Source organism: Liolophura sinensis, chromosome 1 (genome assembly GCF_032854445.1).
Source record: "Liolophura sinensis isolate JHLJ2023 chromosome 1, CUHK_Ljap_v2, whole genome shotgun sequence".
Classification (NCBI taxonomy): Eukaryota; Metazoa; Mollusca; class Polyplacophora; order Chitonida; family Chitonidae; genus Liolophura; species Liolophura sinensis.
Genome location: NC_088295.1, coordinates 22,067,407 through 22,093,450, shown reverse-complemented (window position 1 = coordinate 22,093,450; position 26,044 = coordinate 22,067,407). Strand labels below are relative to the sequence as shown.

Genomic DNA, 26,044 nt, shown 5'->3' with positions numbered 1-26,044 from the left:
CAAAAATACGGTGAAACCTTTCTTTTGCCTGGTAGTTTATATATATATATTATCCTAATTTTTTTTAGGCGCAAGAGAACCTAGGGAATATCGAAATCAATACACTACGACATTCGCTTTCCTGTGAACAAAATGTAATATTAACAGAATAAGGGAGCAACATTTTTCTGAAGTACCCGTGCGTCGAGAATGGATCATGAATATTCCTATACCTATTGTGTAGAAACTACACAGATATGAGACCCTTTTTAATGTGTATCAAAATCAGTCTGGTTTTGAGAACGCCCATGCAGGTAAACCCCTTGAGATTCGAGTCCCGAAGAAGTCTTGGGTAATAATTGGATAAAATAACTCTGGTTTTGTCAGCATTACCGAATTGCCCTATTTGGGGCTCTCCAGATATGCACCAGAATATTACTGGGAACATTCAACAAATGTCTGATTAAGCAAACAGTCACACGAGCGTCAATAGGGGCTTATTGTTACTTATATGACACCACTGAGGTATATGGATTGAGGAGTGCCTGGAGTAATCCACCGACCTTATTCGGCCATTCTGAGGTTGCCCGATCCATTACGCCTGCGTGTCTGCGTGTCTGTCTGTATGGCAACCCGCTCTCTGTTGATCCTAGTCATTTCTGCAATTTAATACGTCTTTCAGTCACACTTCACAAATTCTCGAGAAAAAAAAGGATATCACGCGATTAAACATAAAAGCGGCTTGTTTAAATATGGTATTGATCAATTAGTTTTGTGATGTGAGCCAGTGGAGGTTCAGGAACGTTAGCTGGTACCCCTTATACTTAATACAGGTAAATACATATGAAGTTGTTCCTTGCTCTGTGAGTGAAATCGTACTTCATTTTCAATGCATATATCCAGATATCAATTTGAATACTGTCTGCCATGTCCAGATAACAGTGCGATTTGCCATCCGTTCCTTACGTTTCTTATGTGCATACACTTATACTGATCTTGTGTCACTCACTATACACAGTGGGTGGGATAACACCAGGCCTGTACAGTAGCTCTCAGTATGGTAGAGGTTTAGAGTGTACCTGCCCCATATACATGGTCGACCTACATTTCCTATTAGAAAAGGAATGAAAAGACCATAAGAAAACATCGAAGCCGAGTTTGAAAAGACATAAAACTTTTCAGTGTTAGAACTATCGGAGCATGTCTGTATGTAGTGAGCAGGTAGTTTGGAGGCGTTGTACCCGGGCAATAGTGCGTCCTTCGGGTTGTGATTAGAGATTTAGTGAGCCTACTCTAGTACATACCTAGCCCGTTCCATATCTGATAGGCCACCTATTGCTCAATTACTGCCATGTTATAGACACAAGGAAAAGTCGGTGGACCTGCTACCAACAACCGTTGCATTAGTTAGAGGGTGTGAAAACCTGTCATATGGTATCGGTAAAGTCATAGTTCGATATTTCCAGTGCCGTGGCGCATGTTCTAGATTAGTGCGCGGTTATTTTACCAGTGACATTATTTTGGCGGCGCACGATTGAAAGTTAATGATGTTATGTTAAAAGAGGAATCTCAAGTCACGTGCCAAACTTAAACTAGACTTAAACGTTTGAGCCATGGAGTAATTGAAGTTCCCTTTGATGCGTTCGCTTTGATAGGTTGAGGATATTACCGATTTTTGGTCACCGTCATTGGTGACCAAGCACAACCCGGCCCTTACTTACCAGCCTGTCACACACTGATTTACCTGTCAAATCACGGGCAGGGACTTGGAGCGGAACGTACCCGTGGATTATACTACTCCCAGAAGATCTAGGCAGTGAACGGATTATATTACCCTCTGAAGATCTAGGCAGTGAATAATATTTCCATTTTAACAAAGAACTCGTGAGAGAACACAGAAGAATTCGGATGTACACGGTACCGAGAGATTGGCTGAGTTCTGGCATGGCCAACAACTTGGTCACTATAGATACAAACTTCGTAAAGGTAAGCTGACGTTTTCATGACATTTTACATGTGTTGTGTTCTGTTTATCACGTGATGCACATAGGTAAATCTCTATAACACTCCGGGAAACAATTTTTACAAATCAGTAATGTTCTTATATTCTAACAAGTGACATATTTTCTCCTGTTTCCAATAAAAGTAAGGTGGGCATTTTCCCAGGGCTTACATGATGTAAATCTGTCTTTTTAGGATGATACGTGAGATTTCTCGAAACATGTCAAAAACAAAGGATGTTCTTGTTCTTGTTGTGTTGCTGAATGGAAAAACGCTGTCTTTAATAGCGTAATTTTCCTGATTTTTTGTTTGTTTGTTGAGTGATTTATGAACTGCACTGTGCATTTCTTATTTAAATGACCAGAATGGAGTGTATTGCGGAAGCACACTGCTGGACCAGGAAGTATAGCTGACTTACTGAACAATCATTTCGTCTTCGAATGCAAAACCCTACGCAATCACTACAGTAGCACAACCCAGTATACACTTACAAACTATTTTACAAAAAAATCTCTTATCATCATTTGTTTCCATATAAATATGATATTGATACTGTAATAAAGCATTGGTTTATTTGCAATTCAAATGATGACAAAAAATAATCCTGAAGTGTATGTCCTAATCGTGAAGAGCTATGTCACGATAACAAACGTTTTATTTCCCTCTCTTTGTGACTGTTATTGCATTTACGTTAAAGTGAATACAGTTTTTTAATGTTGACCATACACACCATATATAGTTTGAAGTTGAGGGAATTTACCTTGCGTGTGCCTCATACGTTAACCTTGGCATGGTGAAAGTGATTCGGTCAGTAACGTTGTCTCTCTCAAGCTCTGCATTGTTCTCACCTAGTAATCACGAAAGTATCTTTAACCTCAGCACGAACTTACTCTTAATATCTCATACTTCAAAGCTGATCTTTTACTATGACGTTTCAAGAGCTAAATTTGAAAGTTATCAAATCATGCCAAATTCTTGAGGCTAGATCGCAATTCTTGTAAAGTAAGACTTATCAAACTAATGTAAAATTCTCTATGTAGGCTCTACAAAGGGCTATATTCTCGGCTGTGTAATAATACGTTCCCTTGTTACTACCTTGTTTTTAGAAGCACTATTACATAGAAAGTGTTGCGTATTAACCGTTTGGGACAGCTATGTGAAGGTTTGCCCAATCATGGCCAGACCACTGAGCGATAACGAATGCAGTAACCGTGGATAACTACTCATGTATCTATATAGGCCTACAAGAATGTAGCCTACAGCTACATTAACCATGGTTTCACTGGCGAGTGGAAGCAACATCTTCAACATCATAAAAGGGTGGAATTGTAGCGAAGAGAAGTGTCTCTGCTACTTCGAAATTGGAATGAGCGTAAATTAATAGCGCATCCCAAGTGTAGTGACCATGACCGTATCTGAATAGAGGTACGATATCGACAGGAAGTGTCTAGTCTCATGTGTCGTGTCCCTTTGTGTGTCAGATTAACTGCGCGGCCTGATTTGCATGTTGCCATGAGCGGTGTGTCTGATGTCCACCTTTGGAGTTTGTTCCCTTGTAAGGGTTGTCATTTGATCCGGGCCAGGGGATAATGGGTTTGAAATAAAAGCTGTATGTGTATATATGCGAGGAAGGACGGGTCTTAGGGATGACGTATCCATTTTGTCTTGAAGCGGTGTACAGAACCACAAATTTATCGTCTATCTCATGATTCTTCTAGAGCATAATACTCATTTTTTCTCTCCTTGTATTCCCTTTTCGGAAGAACTATTTCTTTCCGTTGAAGACAAGATTTCGAGATTTCATGCAACCGTCTCTTTAAACTACTTGTTTCCGTCTAAACTGCTATATTTTCGTTTTTAAGAGAACTTTCTCGTCGATTTCAGCTCAAGCCTGTTAAGGTTGAACAACAAACATGTTCTTGTCTGTAATGTTCCTCTTTGGTTTCAACCACGGCAGAGAGTTCAATGTAAACACACTTGGAGCAAGTTGAAATCTACACTTCTTGCAGAAGATCTTGTTGTCTTGAGCCTTCGTGACTTGTGTGAGGTAATAAACTTACTTTGCAACAGATATCTAGCTAGGGCGTCGGCAATGGTTGAACACAATTCTGTCGTCATCATGTGTAACAGAATCTCCATTGGGCGGCCCCTAGAGAAAACCTCTGAATATATACAATCCCGCGTGAGTGGATACCAAAAGATACCTGTGTCAGTCAGATGTATAGCTATCACACCGATACTACTTTGTCCATGATGTGAGTGTTTTTTTTTAACGATATGTATGTTCGAATGACGTGGTGACCGCAGTCTTTGAGATAATCGGTAATAAAGGGATACAACAGGGAAGTCAGGGTCAGCAGGGAAGGGTCTGAGCTTCCTGACGAGAATGTAACTGTTTTTGAGTCAGTTTCACAGTATTCCTCTCAGTGCTTAGTAAACACATGCCCAGACCTAATATAACAACACATGTTGCTTTTGTCCACAAACCTGTATTACACAAGCACTAATGTTTCTCATCTTATATCAATTCATTAATTAAATACATGTGTTTAAAAACATGCACCTGAAACAGAATACAAGAATTATATGCCTGGTCTAGCCGCTGTTGTATTACACTATTAGCAAAACTCGTTCCTTCCACCATATCTAAAAAAAATATATCAAAAGCCCATTACCTGGCCCGTGACATAATGGCATTTTTTCAGTGTAAATAAGCTAAGCCGTCGTGGGCAGGTGCCTGTATGTTCGCTGGCGAGGTTGGGCCGATATTCTGACGGCTGATGGCTCGCTGGCAGTGTTGCCGAACGGGTTTCTCTGTACTTCTCAGTTTTTACGAACATTGATCTGTGAGGGAAAACGTGAAGACCACACAGCCTTTTCTTAATTCTAGTTAAATAAGCTTTGAATAGATGAAAACAATCCTGGACGTGTTGTGCCAAAGTACGTGAGAATTATTAGGGGATGTAGCAGCTGTGGTGTGTGGATGTTGTTATTGACCGTGGTACACCGAGTGTACAGACACTTCATGATTTATATACTTACGCGTACAACACGCTTCGAGATGAGACCGGGTCCCGTATGACAGCTGATGAGGTAAGACAGAAGAGGCTTCTGCTAATGAGTTGTCATCATTTAGAAGAAAATCCTCCTGATGGACCTAATGACATAAAAACCTGTGATTTTTTAACGATGTCATGAATATATACTAGATTGATATGTTATACTTGTTTGTTTACCTACAGGTGGAAAAGTTTATATATAAAATCAAAATAGGAATGACTGTGTACCTTTTCGGAAGGTTTCATATTATAAATAAAATATAGTGTTATACACATCCATGAATGTAATCCGCTTTCTCGGTCGTGTCCCTGGATATATCGTTATTTCAATGTAATAAGCTGTATTATGGGGTTCCTGCTGGGTGTGATAATGTTTGTAAATGCCAGTATTATGGGGATTAATATTACGTGAGTATGCTCAATCACCCAACGCACTATACAAACGCCACGATTTTCTACATGTATCTATCTTTTTTCTATATGTATACTTATTCACAGATGAAAGTTGTAACCTGATCCTAAGACTACGAGATACTGTACATTGCGTGTTGTGTTTCAGATAGAATGAATATGCACTGGATTATAGGTAATAGGTATATTCGTCGTTTTGTAGTACTTACTTTTACACGGTTGATATTCTGAATTTGTGCACATTATCTGGTGTAAATTGCTGTGTATTGAAGTACGAATTACTACTGATAGTGTGATAAACGTATATGGATACATGTATTAAGGCCATACGTTCCGTGAAGCGTGGGAAATTAACACAGTTTGTGGAAAGCGCGAAGGGGCTAAAGATTTGTTTAGGGAGAATTTTCATTAATAAAGACGTTAATAGGCGAGAAAATTACTAGGACATAAATGCTAATCAATGCTGGCCTCGCAGTTTGCAGTGGAACTCCGCCATATTGCTCGATATTTACCTGCCTTCATCAGCCTTGAGTGTATATCTGCCAGTGTGTCCAGCCGATTATTGACAATCTATATATACCATCAAAAAAGCTTGGCTGCCATAAGTTCAGACACATAGTTTTTTCGCCCCTTTAGTTGAGTGAATGATCAATATTTTGTTGTTTGCGCCGAGACAAAACTTGTTAGCACGTAAATAGTAACGGTTTCATTGGTAACCAAGCTATTCCATCAGTTGTCAGTCTAGCTTGTGATTGTGAATCTCAGCTCCGTGCAGAGATGGAGTGGACGTATGGGAGGTGACACGAAGGATTATCACAGCATGACTACATGTTACGGACTGACCCTCGGGCCTTTATACCTTAACACAGCCTCAGGGCGGATTGTCACGACTTGTGTACCTGACTGACAGATAATTAACTGGCGACATAAATCTGACCATACAGTTCCCACAATATACGAGGCAGTTTTTTATATGGAGGTGTTAGCGTATTGGTGACAAAGGACAGTGACCTTATCTTGTAAACAGGTAACACAAACGATGACACAGGTGGTACTGTGAATATCTGACCTTACCTGCTAGGGATATATTCGACCTATGACAAGCTACCCCAAACTAGATTCTTGCATAACAAAAGCCATTCCGATCAGTAAATTGACCAAGGAATGAAACAATTCAACTAACTTTGGAACAACCAATCAATAAGCTAGTCAACATGAAAAGATAGTTATTACTGAAAGAATTTAGGATAATTATTTAGCGGATAAAATGTGATAATGTGTATATGAGAGGTTCGGCTGAAATCTTACCCAAAGGTTACACATTTATTATATGCGCGAAACGTGCGAGATACTCCGAATATATGACATATGGTAACCATATTGTTGGACACTATTCTTGGAATTAACATGTAGATATAAACAATTCGCAAGAGGCATAAGCAGGTGGCTACATTTGAACTGTCGAGCTCAGGGGTGACAAGGGAGTGATCTTGTGGGGGATCCCATAAGACGGTATGGCCAGCGAGAGCCTTGAGCAGCTTATGTATACAACGACTCATAGTACGACTCATAAGAATGTCGGATTGTTTTATTGTTACAAATGGAAATGGAATCAAACTCACGTTAGTGTATTAAGTGGTTAGTCATGTAGATTCAGGCCTAACGCCGAATACGTCTTGTTCGTTGTTTGATCTAGTTTCACCTGGTGCAAACTTCTCGTCGGCATTGCTGTTCAGACACCAACAGCATGTATTGATTTCGGCAACATCTGTTGACTGAAATAACATATTCCGAGTACAGCAACAGATTCGAATGTGTTTACAGGTGTGCCTCTGTACAAGGGCATATTGAATATTCCCGCCAGAAGTTTGCTAACTGTTTTAAAGATTTTATGATTGAAATCGGCAAAAAAAGTTCTATGCCATAAATAGAAAGCGAAGTTAAACTCGCGTGTGCAATGTTCTGCTCGTTAGTGTAGAGAGACAAGGGTAAGTGAACGACCCTGTAGATATTTACTACAGCTTATCACAGATCTAATGACAGTACACTACCTCCGTATACAATGAACCTGACAAACAGACTGTGTTTGTACACACAGGCCTCACAGTCAACGCTCCGCATGCAATGTGGTCATTATATACACAACACTTTTGTCCCTCAAAGCTGGACAGCTCCCACTTGTCTTCCCCGAGTTCTATTTTGTATAATGTTTACTGTCCTGATCGACATTTTGTTAGAATGTCTTGTCACCACCATAAAACGTTAACCATCATAAAGTATTTGTGTTTACTTAACAAATTTTGTCAGCTGAATTTAAACTTTGACATTTTCGAGACTCGAAACCGTTCTTGACATGAAAATACTTTTCGTCGACCCTTAGGTGTAAGAATATAATGATCTGTGGAAGCACTTACTTTCAGTTACCATTTATTCGTATTTTCGTGTTTATCGGATTGTTTCAAAGTGAGTTGCAGATTCACTTTGCTGGGCAGCCTGTCACTAACCTCTGACTTCCCTTTATGTCACCTGTGTCGCTCTTACATTGTCTTACTACCTTGCTAATTATGTCCATGAATCATTTTTATCAGGTAGTTCATCAGACATTTAATTACTTACCACACTCGCACACTAAAATCCCGTTTAAAGCACAAATACATAATGAATCGTTATATTCCATGGTGCGTGAAATGTTTACTTCCTATCTGCACTATTTTGCTGGATTCCGTAGAAGGAAGACAGCAAAACGGTCAGTAAGGTTTTTAACACCAATGAAACAAATAAGAAAGGAAACAGAAGCTTAGAAATATACCACTTGACACAACAAACCAACCAAGCATACAATTGTTAAGATTCTAGTCTTGAAAAACCATGTTTGTTGTATGTTTGGGTTTGGTAATATAGGTGGTCACCGATATCATACGACATCCTTCTGTTCTCACTGATACCAGACGACATCTCTCTGTTCGATATACTGACACTAGACGATACCCTCTCTGTCGTCACTGATACTAGACGTCATTCTTCTGTCGTCACTGATACCAAACGACATCCCTCTGTCGTCACCGAGCCTAGGCGATATCCTTCTGTCGTCACCGATCCTAGGCGATATCCTTCTGTCGTCCTTGATACCAGGCAATATCCTTCTGTCGTCACTGATACCTGACGACATCCTTCTAAGATCACTGATATCAGGTACCACCCTTCTCTCTTCACTTGTACCAGACGACATTAATGTCGGAAATGCATTGGAAATGCAAACAGCCCAGATCTACACCCAATGTCGTTACACCGTTAGTGGATGTGGTGTCACCCCTATTGTCTCCAGTTTGACACTACATACAGAAAGACGGTCACTATCCAATGTCGTTACACCGTTAGTGTCATCTCTAGTGTCTCCGGATTGATACTACATATAGTGAGACAGTGCGGCCCAATGTCGTTAGACTGTTAGTGGATGTGGTGTCATGTGTGGTGTCTCAGGTTTGATACTTGACCCTTACAATGAAAGTGAAAGCTTGAATCTTTTGAAATTGTCGTTCTCGTATTGGAACCTCCATGCAGGCTTGCAATTCATTAAGACGTGTCGTGGTCTGATTGGTCAAGATTTTATAAAGTTTTTTTTATCGTTGATAACGCTTTCATATCATTAATACTAGAGTTTCATCACTTTTTCTCACCAAGGCTAAATGTAAAATATGTGCCGGCACAGGGAGAGTTCACCGTTAACGTATTCCACTCCTGACATTACTGAATACTTCTTTTCTCTCTGTATAAATACCAACTATAACACCTCCCATCAAAAAGTAAATCGGCGGAGATGCTATGAGTGAGTGCGAGTGCTTGGGGTTTAACGTCGTACTCAACAATTTTTCAGTCATATGACGACGAAGGAATCATTAGGGTGCATGTACGTCTAATATGCCTCCTTGTTGCAGGACGGATTTCCACCGCTCTTTTATTTAGTGCTGCTTCACTGAGACGACTTACCGAAGGCAAGTAAGGCGCCCCGCCCGAGCCATTATACTGATACGGGTCAACCAGTCGTTGCACTATCCCCTTACAGTTAGTTACAGTTACAACTTCCTCTTTTAAAGCCTTAGGTGTGACTCGATCAAGGATTGATCCTGGATCTACCGGTCCCGAAGCGGACGCTCTACCAACTGTGCTATCCGGGCCGGTCGAAGAGGGCCTGTCAACTTTATCTTCATCAGATTCAAGTTGTACCGGCCAGCAAAGTGTGTGTTTAATAACTTAGCGAGACAGTTAACAAATGGCTCTTTTGTGGATGATTTCAATACATTCAATGGCTTTATTTGTACATGCAAAGAGATTGGAACTGTGTGTCGTGTCGTCAGTGAACTGTATAGTATACATGTATAACCTTCCCACATGAATATTCCAACACTGCGCGACTTCACCTTTCCATGTGCAATGTTACTAGAGTACGCCCTTTGCTTCATTTCACATGTATAGGAAGACCCCGCCTCGGTCAATAAATGGGCTGACAAAAAGACGGAAGAAGTATATAACATGACTAGCCATATTAGACTCGTAAATGGTCTGTTTACTTTGAACAAACACACTGCTAGCATTCATATTTGGGATATAAATGCGCTTTAATGTTTGGATATAATGGAACTATGTCCGTGGCCTATTAACTCATAATTGGTACAGAAACGCAGCGCCTGTAAGTTTTATCTTCCACGAAAGTAGCAGGAGACACTGACGTACGTTAGTTTGGGACAAACCTGTGTAAACGTGCAGTTAGGAATGGTTGTGGACAATTGTACATTTGACCTTGAAGTGTGCCATCCATATAAGATGCAACATATTCAAACAAGCTTTGTCGTGCTTGCTTTAAACGCCTTTCACATCAGGTAACCACGTTAGTCGGTAAGTTTGAGCATTCCACTAGGTTCGAATCCAAACCCTCTGTCACCAATCTTGCACTCATATCTAGTAATCCTTAATGTTGTAACGTTGAATCTTAGCGCTTTTTCTTACTCAGTGACATGTCATTCGGAATTACTTGTATGAGTCTGACGTGTCACAGGTAATGGACCTGTATCTCACGCCAGAATCACTGAGTGGAATCGAATTCTCCTCTCGTTTCACAGCATTGATAGAGAGCACACAACCGTTTCACAAGTAAGCATACATTTGCACTGGTTCAAAGCGGTTTTTGTTAACCTGGCCAGGAACACTTTATTACTGCACATGACGTTAAGTTTCCATCATTTTTGTGCAGAACATGTTGCTCAAATAGTACACAATGCACTAGTCACCTTTATGTAGTTCCCACGATTGGCTCAGTGAAAAGAGTGTTTTTCGGAAGTTTTATTATTGATATTCATGCAGAAGTCGCCTTTGGCTAACACAGCATTACAAAGTTACCCACGACTAATGATGCAATAAACTGGCAGCTAAGGTAGCACTACGCTTGGCTTTCCCTCACAGGTGCACCTACACTCCCACGATGTGTGATATGACTCACAACATAGCCGGTAAAATATGAGTTATTGGATACTTATAATGTCTTCAGTTGACTTTTTTCAGTTGATTTCCGACCTGTCAAGGTTTTCCACAGGATTGTTTTTATGCCCAGCGAGAAAGACATGTAATTGATGTAAGCCCTACATCATGGTATTTTTTCACAGCTATGTATTTTCCCGTGTAAACAGCAAATAGAGCAGCAAACCTGATATACAGGGTATGGGTTAACATGACCTTGGGTGACCTTGATTCACTCAGGCTCATTGTAACGAGGGAATGGGCAGTGTTGACTTGTCGCTATAGATATTTAAGTGAAATGTTGAAAATCATAGATATCCCATTTTGAGTTATATGCCGATACGCCTATATCTTGCATACTTTTAAGAACATACAGTTGGAATGCTATGGGTGGCTGGGCCCTGCTGTAAAAGCTCATATACAAGACAAGACATGTTATATGAAACTTTGATTTCCGCTGGAGAAAGAACGTCTATATATTTTTCGACACATCTTCAAAAACAAATAATTCTGTTTTGAAATACAAAGTAATTCTCACGTTTGCACAGGATAAACTGTCACAGAAGGGAGTTAAGGAGTTGAACTTTATCACAGCCAGGCCACCTTCATGGGTCACGGCGCATGCTTAACGCTAATCAAAGTATCGTATATCATATCAATTGATGCCCTAATGGTTAGTGTCCTGTAACAAGACTTCTCTTAGCGCATATATAATCACTTCATGTTGATGAACTGATCACTGTATATCGACATAATCAGCCTCAGATATGTTAAATTGTGTATTTTATGTATGCAATGGCATACATAACTCAGCAGCTTTGATTTTCACATGCTTAATCCTTGTTGTCTCATTTGATTTATTTACTTATTTATTAATTGGTGTTTTACGCCGTTTGTTTGATTTGAATCACTCATAAAAACTAATGTCTGATGTTATCTTGACATCCATCTACGAACTCTTTCATGCGTGACGAGTGTTATCTTACATATTTATTTATTTATTGGTTTATTGTAGGCATAAATAAACATTTTCATGCGATTCATTATTTCATGCCTGGATACGGCATTTAGGACTTTAAAACACAGCACAAAGCTGGGCAGTCCTGATAAAAATGATAGTTTAAACGTAATAATTAAGGAAATGGCCTAAGCCGTTTAATGTTCTCATGCCAGTTATTTATTATAAGTTTATCTCCTCGTAGAAAAATGATTACAAATCATTTTATTGGGATTTATCTTTATTTACGCAATTTCAAAGTTAGCTCCAAGTTTAAGCAAAGTCTCCCACGCTTGGAATGTAGTGATTTCGTAAAGTTTTACATTAGCCTTAGCCATGCAATGAATGCAATGAAAGTATATCTGTGAACAAGGTAGATATGCGCTGCATGTCAACGCTCATGACTGTAAAGCTACTGGCTTCAAAGAAAGAAAACAGTCCTCATCAATATCAGTTTATATACTGGCCCAAAAGATCATGATATTTAAATTTAGCTCACCCAATTCTGAATCCCTTTGTCAACAGAACTTCTTAAAGATATAAAAAAAAATGTCTAATCTGATAACTCATATAAATGTGTTTACTCTTTCAATGCACTACGGTATTTTTTTTAATCATTTTAATATGCCGAGGAGTCCATTTAACAAAATAAGTTCTGTTGTTAATTGCACAAGATAAAATGAGATAAATTTCGAAACGCACATACTGTAATTATAAACATCGAGCATCTAGGTTAATGTGGTATAATTGTTGCTATTAGTGTGACTCAGGTTGTTTATTGTTTCAAGTAAGTCTATTTTTGGAGAAATAAACTCTCTTGACAATGTTCAGATATGTGAAGTGATAAGGGCGTGTGCTGATGAGAGAAATATTTGTTCATATGACTGTTACCTGTTCCTGCACGTAAGACTACCCGACCCTGGTCGTATATGTGCCACAACCAGCTGGCCTTGAATCTTCGTCTTCATCTCAGTCGCGACAGTCGTTATGCTTGAGGGTATACGCTGAAAAAGTAGCTGAGAAATGAGAAATGAGGTGATTATGATCCTGTATATGATGGAAATAACAGATGGGACGACGCTCGTGGAACAGATCACTGGTTAGGTGGCAAGACAGCAGCTGTGATTAGTGTATGTCCACTTTCAGGCAATATCTGTGGCGTTTTCTGCGGAGTTATGAACATATGTATCACTTGAATTGGCATCGACCCTGTCCTTCGAGATAAATCAAGTTTTGGCCTTTGTAGAGCCTTGTCCAACAAACATGGAAGATGGCCTGTGGCGCATTTAGAAGGATCTGAGATAAAGTATCTGAGTTGTTACATTGTTGTCAACTTTTAGAAAAGATTCAACGTTCAGGATTGTTCAATCAAGAAATTAAGAGACAATCTTTACCTCAAAACAGAATAACCTGTTCGTGAAAGGATACCTGCAAGACAACTACGTACATTGGGGATTTGCTTATTTGTTGACAGTGTCCGGGAATGTACATTGATGCTTATAAGTTATGGATGTTGATTTACGAACTGTTTGAGCAGACTACAGTGGGTAGTTTAATCCTGGAAACGCAGAACGTGCTCTGCGTGTAAGAGCCTTGTTCGAGATTAACGTGTTAGTGAAGCTTCACTTAGTGTGTAATTTCTACGCCTTCTGTCTTTCCGACTTTCTTAATCAAGATATTTAAGATACTTTAACGAGATGGAATGGAGGAGAGAACCCTTAAAAGTAAAAACCCTGCTGATTAAGGATAAAGACGATATGAGGAATAAAACTATAGTGTACGATCCCTCGGACAATGTGAGGAGAACGGCTGTAGGTAAGATAACAAAAAACTGGTACTCCACCCACACAACATAAGTTGTCATGATTGGCTGAAAAAAAAAACCCCACTCCTATAACAGCTAACCGTTTGGTTTTCATAACAACCAGATCCATACCTCTTGGAAGTAAATGGAAAAAAGTTTTTTTCAGTCGTTCTTTTGATGAGATGAAGGATTACAGGGTTTTAGAGTGGCGATAGCTTTTTCCATACTAATTAGGCAACTCTCTCTATGCATAGGCCTAAGTACAAACTTCTTGTAAGGTTTCGTCGTTTCCCGCAAGGCTGATTCATAGCTAGATTAAATGCGGTATTAAACATCTGAATTCATTCAGATCCAACCATCACTATGAAATACTTGTCGTGAATCCAGTATAATTCGTGACGTGCTTTGTGCATGCATATCGAACATGTCTTGTGTGCAGCCATAGAGTGGTTTATCAAGACTAAAATACACAGTGTATGCACAATACAGGGAGTTAAATGTGTGTATCCATAGACCAGTATCTATATGAGTCACTTTCCACGACATCCTAACCACCTTATTTGTCACATCTTTTTGTCCGGTTACTTAGGCAGGAGAAGAATTGCTTCTGTCAGTGTTTACTGTTTACCATTCCAAGCTTGAAATTCAATGTGACAAAGTTCGCTCAGTGCACTATAAACCAATGTTTCATGTCGTGGTACAATATTTGTTGGATGTTCGGAATACTTTTGAGACATTCGTGGATATGTTTCGCAGTAAGGCCTGTGCTGCTCGAGCCTTAGGAAAGTTTAGGATTTTCTTCACCTATATTCTGGCTGCGGTCTGCAGTTTGTCTTGAAGTTGGCTTCATCCCAAATTAATTTCATTTCTTATTTATCTACTGACTGAAGTTTACACGATGGGCATTTATATCTCCTGAGTCGATACTTAAGAGTAAATCAAGACTGAACTGAATAAATGGTACTTTAGCACAAACATAAGACGTGATGATACTGGTGGGAACAAATTCACGCTACTATCTACCGCCCGATTTCATATTATCTAGTTCTGGTAATAGCGATCACATAGGTAATTGTTTGGTGTTCAGTTACAAATTTTACCACTCAAGTTAAATTATTCCTTGAACATTATCACCTTATTGGCGTAATATATTTCCATCCAGGGAACAAAAATCGTTTACAGCCTCCATGTCTTTATGTGATTTGAACCATACATTTGCAATTCTGCAATAGCCAGGTTTTCGCTGTGTCACTCCGCGAACGATGCAATATATACAGCCTTTGAGTGATACATGACATAACTAACTCTGCTCAAATGTAAATATTATATGCACACAGGGTATATATGAAGAAACAGGAGACAGCAAACAACGCCGATGAAGGCGACCTTTACGTAAATGTGTAACAACACGTGGCAAACAAATATAGTTGACTTCATTTTCCCCTAATGAATCGATCCGGATTAGAAACAGCAATTTGCATATATGCTTTCTAATGCTCAATATATTTAAGACCACAATGTACCTGGATAAAATCCGTCCGGTTTGACTGAGGCTGTCCTGTGTTATGATCCGCTTTCTCTGTATTATAACCCGTTTCTTTTAACTTATCGCCTTTATTCAACTCTATGTAAAATGCGTCGTATTCATTATTAAAATTGCCTTTTACCACGTGTTTTTGAATAATTATGACGTCAATAGATACAAGAAATCAGAGAGTTAGTGCAGTCGAAACTAAGCTTATGGATTTTATATATAGTATATACGCCCGTCCAGGCATATCAATGTGTAGAACTCGTGGTGTTACAAACGAAAGGCAATTTTGGTAGCGAGTAATACTGATTTTACGGATAGCAAAATAAAGGCGACAAAGTAAAAGAAACGATCTATTATAGGTCTTGTCGTCCCTGAGATGGGAAAACTAAATTTCCAGTCACTTCGGTGCTCTACTCCTCAATCATTTATGCCCTCAGCAATATCATCACTTCAGCAGGCAACACACAACTTTATCCCATTTGCAGTAAAATTAGAAGAACTGTTTCCGTTTACAGAGGCAGATAAATATAAAGATTATAAACTATCGGGAGACAAAACTAAATTGGTCAATGTTTTGGCCTATTAATGTTCCTTAGGAGAGGTGCAATTTCATAAGGGGATGTCATACTGGTATTAGTGCTTAAAAACAGGACACGATGTGATACAGCGACTAAACAGGTAAGCTGAGTCAACCATGTGGCAACTTGATTAGTTTATTGTGACGTACTAGTATTTGTTTTGGAATGTTGAGCAAACGCTATGAGGTTTTAAATGGAAAGCGCACACATTGAATGTCATCGCTGCTTTTGAGTTAATGGAATGTGAGTGAATATAACATGTTTTATGCCCGCTTCGTTACCCCAGCATGCTCGCCTTATATATTTTGTAGTTGCTCGCTCACATGAAACCTCACGAATGTTTCTTACTGATGAATAATTCAAATAGGTGGTCCAGATAACAGATACAACACAACAATAAGGAAAACTGTTAAAATTCATCAGACGTTTTTCCCTGTCAAAATGAGGCTTTTACCTTGACGAAGCTCAGGCTCGCTTTGCTTAACAATGAAACCATCAAATATTCCACCTTTGTAGCTCTGTCTAGATTTTCGCCACCTGGCAGAGGCATATGGTGTTTAACCCTATATGGTGTTTTAACCCTATACTGTTTGATCCCCTGTACGAATTTTCAGTATAAACTACCAGCAATTATTATTGTGAATGCGTGAAAGACAGATACAAAGGGCCCGTGGATAACAGCATTCATGCTAAGATGAGGCTTGCACGTCGGTTATAATCTTGGGAAATGGAATCCATGGAAAGGTGGATGAAGCATTTAGTCATCTCATAAATTCTTGTTAGAGGAGTGTTTTTACAAACTATTTGTTTAAATCAAATATCCAATAGCTTTGGTACGCATGTAATAATGCTCTCCCTATTTTTTTTATATCAAACTGTGTGCGCTCTTGCGCAGGAGCTAATTTTGCCAACTCAATTAGTAAGCAAAGAACGGAATACTGAACTCGAAGAATAGGTTGTTAACATAACTATGCCTACTAATAATTTCTGTTTCATTTCAATTTCAATTATAAGTTATCAATCGATCATTAAGTATGTAAACGTAAGTCTTCATTACATGATGAAGGCTAACTATATGAATAAGGATCTACAATGTTGTGACAGTACATTGTCGAGGTACAGGAAATAGGTCTCCATGGCAATGGTATTATGTACACGTGTATGTGTGTAATGCGTGCTTGTGTCAACATATAAGACTAGAGTACACCTACATTTTCCGTACATACATGGCGTGTCGTACAGATTCCCGTGCCACAGGGTGTATAGTACATGAAAACCGGTTTGGTCCTACTCATTACGGCCTCAGGTTTCCAAACCTTAGGGTAAATATATTATGAAAACATTACGGTGTTTGCCCCCACATACAGTACACGCCGATATTGTGTTTGCCTTCCTAGCATTTACGTACCGTGTACGTACTGAAAGTTTACTGCAACAGTTTGATTGCTGATGTTCAACTATAGAGACTAAGCACCGAGACTAAATAGAGACTCCTTTCTGCTAAGCTATAATGAGCCCAGTGTAGCCTGGGTGTAGTATATAACTATATAAGTAATATAGCACGCCACAGATCAGCATCAGGGAAATATAAGGAGTGTGTCCTGGAGAGTGTATTGCACAAGAATTAATCTGACAGATACTAGATACCACAGAGATCGTAACGAGTCGTTTTATCATGTAAAGAAAAGGTTTGTCTGTTCAACCGATGCCAGTGGTGTATAAAAGGTACCAAAACAGGTTTCGTGAAATTTGCAAACTTTGTACTTAAAAGCTTGGTGTGAAAAAGGTATCTTTTGTGTGGAATGAGTGGTTTGTGAGTGTGTGTATGTATGTCCTCATGTCTCTTTATGGGTTGGCATGAAATACTAACATGTTCCAAAGCGTTCACCAATAAAGCTGTATGGTGCAATGTGGAAGGTTAGGTACATTACACCTACGAACAGACAATGATCTCTGCCTATTTGTGGAAATGATTTTATCTGCCAGGTTACATGCACACCACTCTTGTCTTTTCTGTAAACCATCACAGTTTGTTACAAGTGCTTGAACCATTCAGTACATATCCCTCTGTATTCAGGAGGACACCCTAGACTATTTATTCTGATGCTGATGTACATATCCAATACCTGTGCTTTTGTATAGTAGGGTACGCATCAAATAAACATCTCCAGCGTATTTATTACGATAAACACAATTAGGGAACAGTTGCCTAAAAGATGAATGTCGAAAGTATTTAGCTTCTTTAGCTTGTTTCGATGTACGATGATAAGCCTACCCTTTCTCATCGAGGAATTTTACTTCGTGTTACCGGTATGTTTCAAACATGGTCCGGAGACACCTGATGGATTTCCATGAGCAGTCAAACTAAAAGCTAGGACTGTACTGAAGTTCAGTAGGAAATGGTTGCACAGGTGCGACCAAATACTGCTCTTTCGATGTAACATCAGTATTGCTCAATAGCGTATTGTGTTGTTGTGTTGTTTAATATATAGTTTTTACCTATGTTTGCAGGGATACTGGCACCCGGCAGAATGATGGACGGGCCGCTAATCGGGACGGTGACAGCCGGGGTGGTCGCCGGGGTTGTCCTCATACTCGTCATCGCTATACTGGTCTACTACTGCTACACGTGAGTACCTAACACACGTGGTAAACACACACACCTGTTACAAACAGCAGAATATACACAAGCGGGTGGGTACCCCGGAAAATACAGTAAACACAAGCGGGTGGGTGCCCATGTACATACAGTTAACACAAGCGGATGGGTACCCTGGTACATACAGTTAACACAAGCGGGTGGGTACCCTGGTACACACAGTAAACACAATCGAGTGGGTACCCAGGTACATACAGTTAACACAAGCGGATGGGTACCCTGGTACATACAGTTAACACAAGCGGATGGGTACCCTGGTACATACAGTTAACATAAGCGGGTGGGTACCCTGGTACACACAGTAAACAAAAGCGGGTGGGTACCCTGGTACATACAGTTAACATAAGTGGGTGGGTACCCTTCTAAAGCTGTCACCACATACGGATTATTACCATGATAACTGTAAGTGGCAAGGTCTGACAGCAAACTGCGGATGGTCGTGGGTTTCCCTCGGACTCTACACGTTTTCCTCCCACCATAATGCTAGCTGCAGTCGTATAAGTGTAATATTCTTGAGTACGGCCTAAAACACCAATCACACAAATAAATAAATGCTACCATGAACCGGGTGGTAAGGATGTAGGAGAGAGTGAGTTCCAAATGAAGCCAGAGGATGATACAGTAAATTTAAGTTCCGAATGACTTTCACTAATTCAACTTCGTACCACGACATATTTCATCTAAATCATTCGACCCCAACAAAGTTAGTAGATCGATGTTGGGGATGGTAGTTGTGGGAAATTATTGTGGGAAAACATTGTACGAAGCATATTCCCATGTTAAAAAAGACGTGACACTCTGGACATTTTTTGACATTGTCTATTTGCCGGATTTCCATGCATGGTCTGCCTTGTTTGAGATACATCTGTATGGATGAAATGTTTCCAGGCAACTGCCAGAACTGTTTCTCGTTATCTCACGCGAGATATTCACTTTGCCTATGTTAATACTGTCTCTCAATCTATAATCAACGAGTTGTCTGGGCTGAAAGAGCCGGAATCATTAAAATACATAAGGGAAATATTATCTGAATACTAGTCCACCCATGCCTGTAATTAGTCACAGAATTAATCGATTTTGTTAAGCAGAGATTTATGGGCGTCTTTTCGGCTGTGTATTGAAGTTCAATGTATCGGGCAACTCAGATATGCAGAACTTTAAAATGAACTTGGATATTGATTAATTCCTTTCGTTAGGAATAGCGTGTGATTGGTGCGCCATACGGACATTCTTAGATAGCCATGCATGAAGCTGCCAAAATATGTCAAATGCATTATCATGGCTGAAACTTTACGACTCGGTGAGTTAAATTTAAGGAGGCTTTTCAGCAAATTAATACCAAATTATTGTAGGAAAACATTGTACGAAGCATATTCACATGTGCGACGCTTGTCGCACATGGGAAAAAAACGCCCACACGAATTTGTTTTGAGACAACGAAGAAAGTTGAAAAATCACGTGGCCCATAGATGACCGCAACTGCACATAAGTGTATAACGACGTTACACACAGTGTGCTGGACTTGCACACTAACTAAAAACCACCAAAGTAATGCCTCGATTGAATCCAGAACAACGCAAGAGGGCGTATCCATGGGAGCCACCCATGCCCACATTACAAGGACCTATCGACCATTCATAGGGCAGTTGTTGAGAGCCGAATATCGTCGCCAGAGGTTGCAATGGGCTCGAATTGTACGCCGTTGGCAGCGACGTGATTGTCAACGTGTTGTTTTCACGGATGAAAGCCGCTTCTGTCTGTTCCGAGCCGATGGCAGACAGCGAGCTTACCGTCCAAGATGCGAACGAACGGCTGCATAATGCGTCCAGGAGGTGGTACCGTTTGGTGGCGGCAGCGTGATGGTGTGGGGTGGGATTTGTGGAGAGGAACGGACACCACTGGTCACCATCTACGGGAACCTAACAGCTCAACGTTAAGTGGATGAAATTATACGTCCTGTTGTCCTGCCATTCCTTCAACAGCAGCCACGTGGTGTCCTGTACCAGCATGATAATGCCAGACCCCATACAGCTCGAGTTGTGCAGAACTTCCTGGACGCCAACGACGTCAACGACTTTGCCGTGGCCTGCGCGTTCCCGAGATATATACCCCATAGAACACCTTTGGGATATAATGGGTCGTCGAGTAAGACAACGGCCACACCTTGCAGTCAACCGACAAGAACTGGCGTTCGCTCTCCAAGATAAATTTAAGCACGCGATATTGATTGGTTTTGATATTGACTGATTTTTAAAAAATCAACTTTTTGTATACTTTGACTATCAATATCTAAAGTCATTGGTCTTTTCAATATATTAAACTTCAGTCATCCTGTTTTTTGCCTTGACAAAATAAATTGATTTGAACTCTTTGTACAGTTTCTTTCGGCCGTCAGTTTACTAGGAGTAATAAATATGATAAGTTTTGAAATGATCAGTTGCGGCAAACGAAACTAAATATCACCTTCAGATAGATTCCCAAGAATAGTCTACGAAACTCATAGTGGCTGTTTGCTAAGTCTTGAGATCGATTAAGACCCCCAGCAGGTAAGCATCCACGAACATGGTATGCATATCTGTAGGTGACATGTGATAAAGTTCGTCAGCATCTTGCCATAGGTTGGTGGTTGGCCCTCGGCACTTAAAATTGACAGCAATCATATAAGTAAAAAATTCTGTATGGGTTGTAAGAATAAACAAAGAAGTGAGCAAAACTGCAAAGATCATGTAGGTTTCTGTATACATATATTAATATTGATCATTGCTATGTCAATTGACAGTAGTATAGATCTGAAGGATCCATAAACTAGTAAGTGTTGTTTGTATCGGCTGTTAAATGTCTATGTTGACAACTTTCTCTGTTTCCCCGCAATTTTGTAGGAAGAAATCGTCAGCTCATAAATTTAAGGTAGAATCCTTTGGTGAAAAAGCTCACTTCAGTCGCTACCCTCGCCATGGATACCCACAATACCCTGCTGTTCCCACCGTAGCCATGACGATGGTCGGAGAACGACATCACGTGGACGATTCCCGACAGCCAGTGGGACGGATGATCTTCAGACCAATGCCATATGACATGTACACCCTTCAGCCTATACCGTTATCAGCCATGACCTACCCAAGAATCAAAAAGAAAGCTCACCGACACAAAGCCCACGTGCCCAATGGAGACTTACGTGATGCAGGAGTTTATATTACTGACGGTGAAATGAGTGAATTCCGTGAGTAGAAAACATCACCACTTTTCTTCCGTCTTTAAGTTTCACAATTTACCACATCATCACTTATGGCTATAAATCCATTCTGCGTCAATTCCAGTGGAAACAGTGGAAGATTTCATAAATGTTATACATCGCTTTAAGCAAAGTGAATAATGATTAGAAACAGCTGACTAGATGAGAGAGCAATAAACATGTCATTAGCATCTTCGAGTATATGTAAGCAAGGAACACGGTATTAACATTTACTTTCTTTCATTTCAGTTCATGAGGATAACAAGAGAAAAAGAAAGAAGTGAGTTTGGTTTTATTACCATCATAAAACTGTTTCAGTATTTTGTCTGCGATAACTTAAGTTCTTGGCAATAATTGATGATAATAAGGTGATTAAGATTGTCTTATACTTACCACGTGCAACTTTTATTTTTGGGATTTTGTCCTTGTCTGTGTGGTATTCTTAAAACTTCCCAACCAGAAAGATATAAATTAAAGTGATGACCACACAGCTGTCTTTTCTAGTTGAACCAGAGGTGACCTTTCACATTATGATTCGATGACAAACCATATGTAACAATAATTATACACCAATATAATATTTTTGTAGGCCTCGACATGACGATGAAGAGGATAATGATTCGGTATGTATAGACTAAAGTCAGAATGATTTGTTCTGAGTAATAAACAGTGGCTTTTAAAGTTGCGGAGACTTTAGATACAAGCATATTACAATGTACAGAGTACAGCTTGGGGTTTTGTCAGGAGAGGTAATATGATGAATAACTTCTGCTCTATATGAGAATCAGTTTACCTGATGATGCCACTAAAGTGACCATACTGAGTACATATTAATTCATATTTCTAGGCAATGACCTCGCAGTGAATTCTACCAGCCAGAGTACCATACGTGGGGTCCTTTGTTTGTTTAAATAATATGAATTAAGACTTAAAATGCGTCCTCTCTGGTTTTTAGGTCGCTGAAAATGGATCACAAGGCAAAGGACACATCCCAGAAAATTTGCGGCGCTCCAGGTCTGCGGATTCACCTATGACTGGAGCTGAACTTCGCCCTTACTTCACCGAAGAGTTGAATACGCCTTTTGTTGAGCAGCTTAGAATCAATCGAGACTTGAAGAAACCTGATCATGACATCAATTCAAACCATGTTGGTCACACAGTTCCGCATTCTCCACCACCGGATCAGCACATCGTCAGTGAGGTGCACCTGTCTATACCTGACGGCCCCAGCGTTAAACAGACGACTAACTTCTCAGCTAGTGTAGGAGAGAATGTGGCGCAGCCGCCAAGACCACCCACCCCTCCACGACCGTCCAAGAAGACATCTGGTCCACCAACACCTCTCAAACCATCTCCAACACCTCTGGCGAAGAAACCTCCCCGACCACCGACGCCACCATTTGACGCCGCTAGCATTGATTCTCAATCTGTTCAAGGCTTCCCCAACCAGAATATGATGTTCAGATTGTCTCGGCCAACAGCGACTAGTAGCAATGCTGTACGTCCTCCAACCCCTCCTGTTGACATTCCCAGCATTGACTCTCAGCCTGTGTCCGTGGACCAAATCACTGACGTAAACATGTCATGGATCCATAAACCACATGGGCAAGAGCCAGAATACGCCAGGGTCATCAGGCCTACTGAATACCCAACCAGCGAAAGCAACGACCCCCCACCTCTACCACCGAAAAGCAAAAGATCTTTCCGTGAGTGGCCAACGCCAGAAGATGAAGATGATAACACTCCGGTGACAGTTATAGACGTGCCAATGCCTAGGGCTCGCCCACCCACCCCACCCCCGATCAAAAAGAAGCTGACTCTGCCGTCGACACAGACGATGTCGAAACTAGAGCAGGTAACTGAGGCATCATCCGAGAACCCGACAGTTTCGGCTAGCAGGATCGTGATGAGTTCTCTCCATATGGAGATGAAAGCGGCCATCCGAAGACGATCTCATAGCAACCCGGACGTATCCGACTCTTTGGATGTGCCACGGTTGAAACGTGCTCGGCAGAGAGATTCCCAAGAGGGAGACTTCCCGGAACCGCCAGTCTTTCCGCCACCGGACTATGATGAATCGGACCTGAACGAAAGCCTTACAAGAAGTTCCGGCTTATTCAAATCTGCTAGTTCCAAATCGTTACCGTCAATATCTGGCGGTGTGTTAGTTCCCATTACCAAACAGTCGGGTGGCGGACAATCTAAATCTGTGAAGTTTGCTGAAACTGAACCTGTGATCATTCCTCTCAGTCAGCATAATTCTCAGCTCAATGCTGCTCCTTCTCCTCCAACAATCTACGATGGTGCCACCCCACCCACTCCAACACCCCCACATCCTCCGCCTCCTCCCCCTCCGCCTCCGCCTCCACCGCCACCTCCACCGCCACCGCCACCGCCACCTGCGCCACCGCTCTCTCACTGAACAACAAGAAGTATAAGTCTTTATGAACTCACTATATTTTTGTTCAACTTTCACAAACTTAATACTGACATTGATCATGAAATGGAGATTTCAGCACAAGCAAAACGTCGTAACTTGGGAAAAGTATTTTCAAAAATGAAAACAACATGGGCTTGGCGATAGATTGATTTTACTCATCAAATACTTAGATTAATTGCCAGCTAAGTGTTCCCCCTGCTTGAAGTGACAATTTCAGCAATTTAGCAGCAACAACAACTTCTGTCCTTTTCTTCTTCTCCAGGCTTGGAAGTTTGATTAGCTGTTTGTTCTATTACTCTTTTTTATCCACAAAACCCCTAACGCAAAATGTTTTAGTTCGGAAGTTCTGGAAGTGGAGTTGTTCTTCGTCCTGGTGGCTCTTGTCGATACGTCATGTCATTTGGATGTCATACATGTCAACGCAATACGCTATCTGAAGATAAAGGGACGTAACCCTTTGTCTTAATTCGAATAGTGTGGAATGAATATGACTTGTGTAAGATTGTGTATCCCCAGCATAAATTAACTGCACCTGCTGTAAGGCTAGTGAGGGTCATGGGTGTCTTGTACGAATCAAAATGAAAGTGTATATATCACTGCAAATAATCCAAATGCTACTTGTATAAAATACAGGCATGAATGTTTATATGTTACTTGGACCTAATTTTACCACCATTTCGTTCATAAATCGGCGTAGTTGCAAAAATGGGTTTGTGTGAACATTTTTGGGTATTATGAAGATTGCCCATGTTATCTTCCCTCTAAATACTGTCGAAATTAAAATATTACTGCCTCTCTAACTACGGATCTTACCCAATGTGACGCCGCGGTCTGAATGCATAAGCAATGGCTTATTGCATCAAGGTTTTAGTTTTAAGGATCTGTCAAAACAGTGGCTAGACGAGGCCATTTAGAAGTATTATATAGTGTTCATTAATGTTGCTTTTGCAACATATGTGAAGAACCTTTGAAGGTTCCAAGAATCAGCGATGTGAGAGACATTATGTAAAGTACTACGCATATCTTAGAGAGACAGTGGTATACTTAGAGATAACATCTCGGTGTATTTGCAGTGTATTATACCCAAAGATTGTATATGATCATTGTGTAAATATTTTTCTGTATAGATAATGTATTCTTTATGTCCTAATCAGTGCCATCCATTAGTATGAAATTAGAATACATCATGTAATGCAAAAACGATGTGTACATTTGACTGTTCACTATATAAGTTCTACATATTTACTGGAAAGAACCTATATAATCATCACATATTCGTCAGGGGGAGATAAATGAGTCTTTGATGTGGCCCAGATCACAATCTTATTGTTGCTTTAAGTCTTTTGTGACCATACAGTTTGTTTTCCAAAGTATATATCTTTAATAGACAATTGCTTCATTTCCATAGTTTAGGCTGTGGAGACAATGTGAAAGAATCACAGACTCTTCCAACAAAGCAACCCGTATAATTTTTCTAGCTGATATAGTTTTCTGTTTTCTGCTTATCTGCTTATATTGTCCGCAGTGTTTATGATGATTTAATTGAAAAAGTATTCCAACATCCATCTGAGATAAACCTAAACATACATTCTGCAAAAAAGTGTTTTCTTTATTATGTCGAAAGCTACTGAACACAGCGTGCATGCCTTGATGTTGAAAATACATGTAGCTCAGGGGAAGTAACCTCTGCCAAAGCATAATGTTCTCTGTCTCAAACAGAAGTTACTGACACTGTGTCTCATAACTGATAGAAATGACTGATATATGTGCTGTGTATCCTTTTTAAGATGGTCATGTATTGTCATACTGATTAAACTGACTGAAGATGATTATTAACAG

General features: G+C 40.2%; 1 protein-coding gene across 2 annotated transcripts; it reads left to right on the top strand.

Moving 5' to 3' along the window:
• Positions 1-1,258: 1,258 nt before the first annotated feature.
• On the top strand, positions 1,259-26,044 carry LOC135470492 (ras-associated and pleckstrin homology domains-containing protein 1-like). Of its 2 annotated transcripts, none has more exons than XM_064749472.1 (6): positions 1,259-1,965; positions 18,386-18,503; positions 21,413-21,753; positions 22,015-22,045; positions 22,355-22,388; positions 22,721-26,044. In XM_064749472.1, the coding sequence occupies exons 2-6, from the start codon at positions 18,406-18,408 to the stop codon at positions 24,185-24,187; spliced, it is 1,971 nt and encodes a 656-aa protein (XP_064605542.1). In that variant the 5' UTR covers positions 1,259-1,965; positions 18,386-18,405; the 3' UTR covers positions 24,188-26,044. The 2 variants fall into 2 exon arrangements, with proteins under 2 accessions (XP_064605542.1, XP_064605550.1); XM_064749480.1 differs by lacking the exon at positions 1,259-1,965 and adding an exon at positions 4,877-5,073.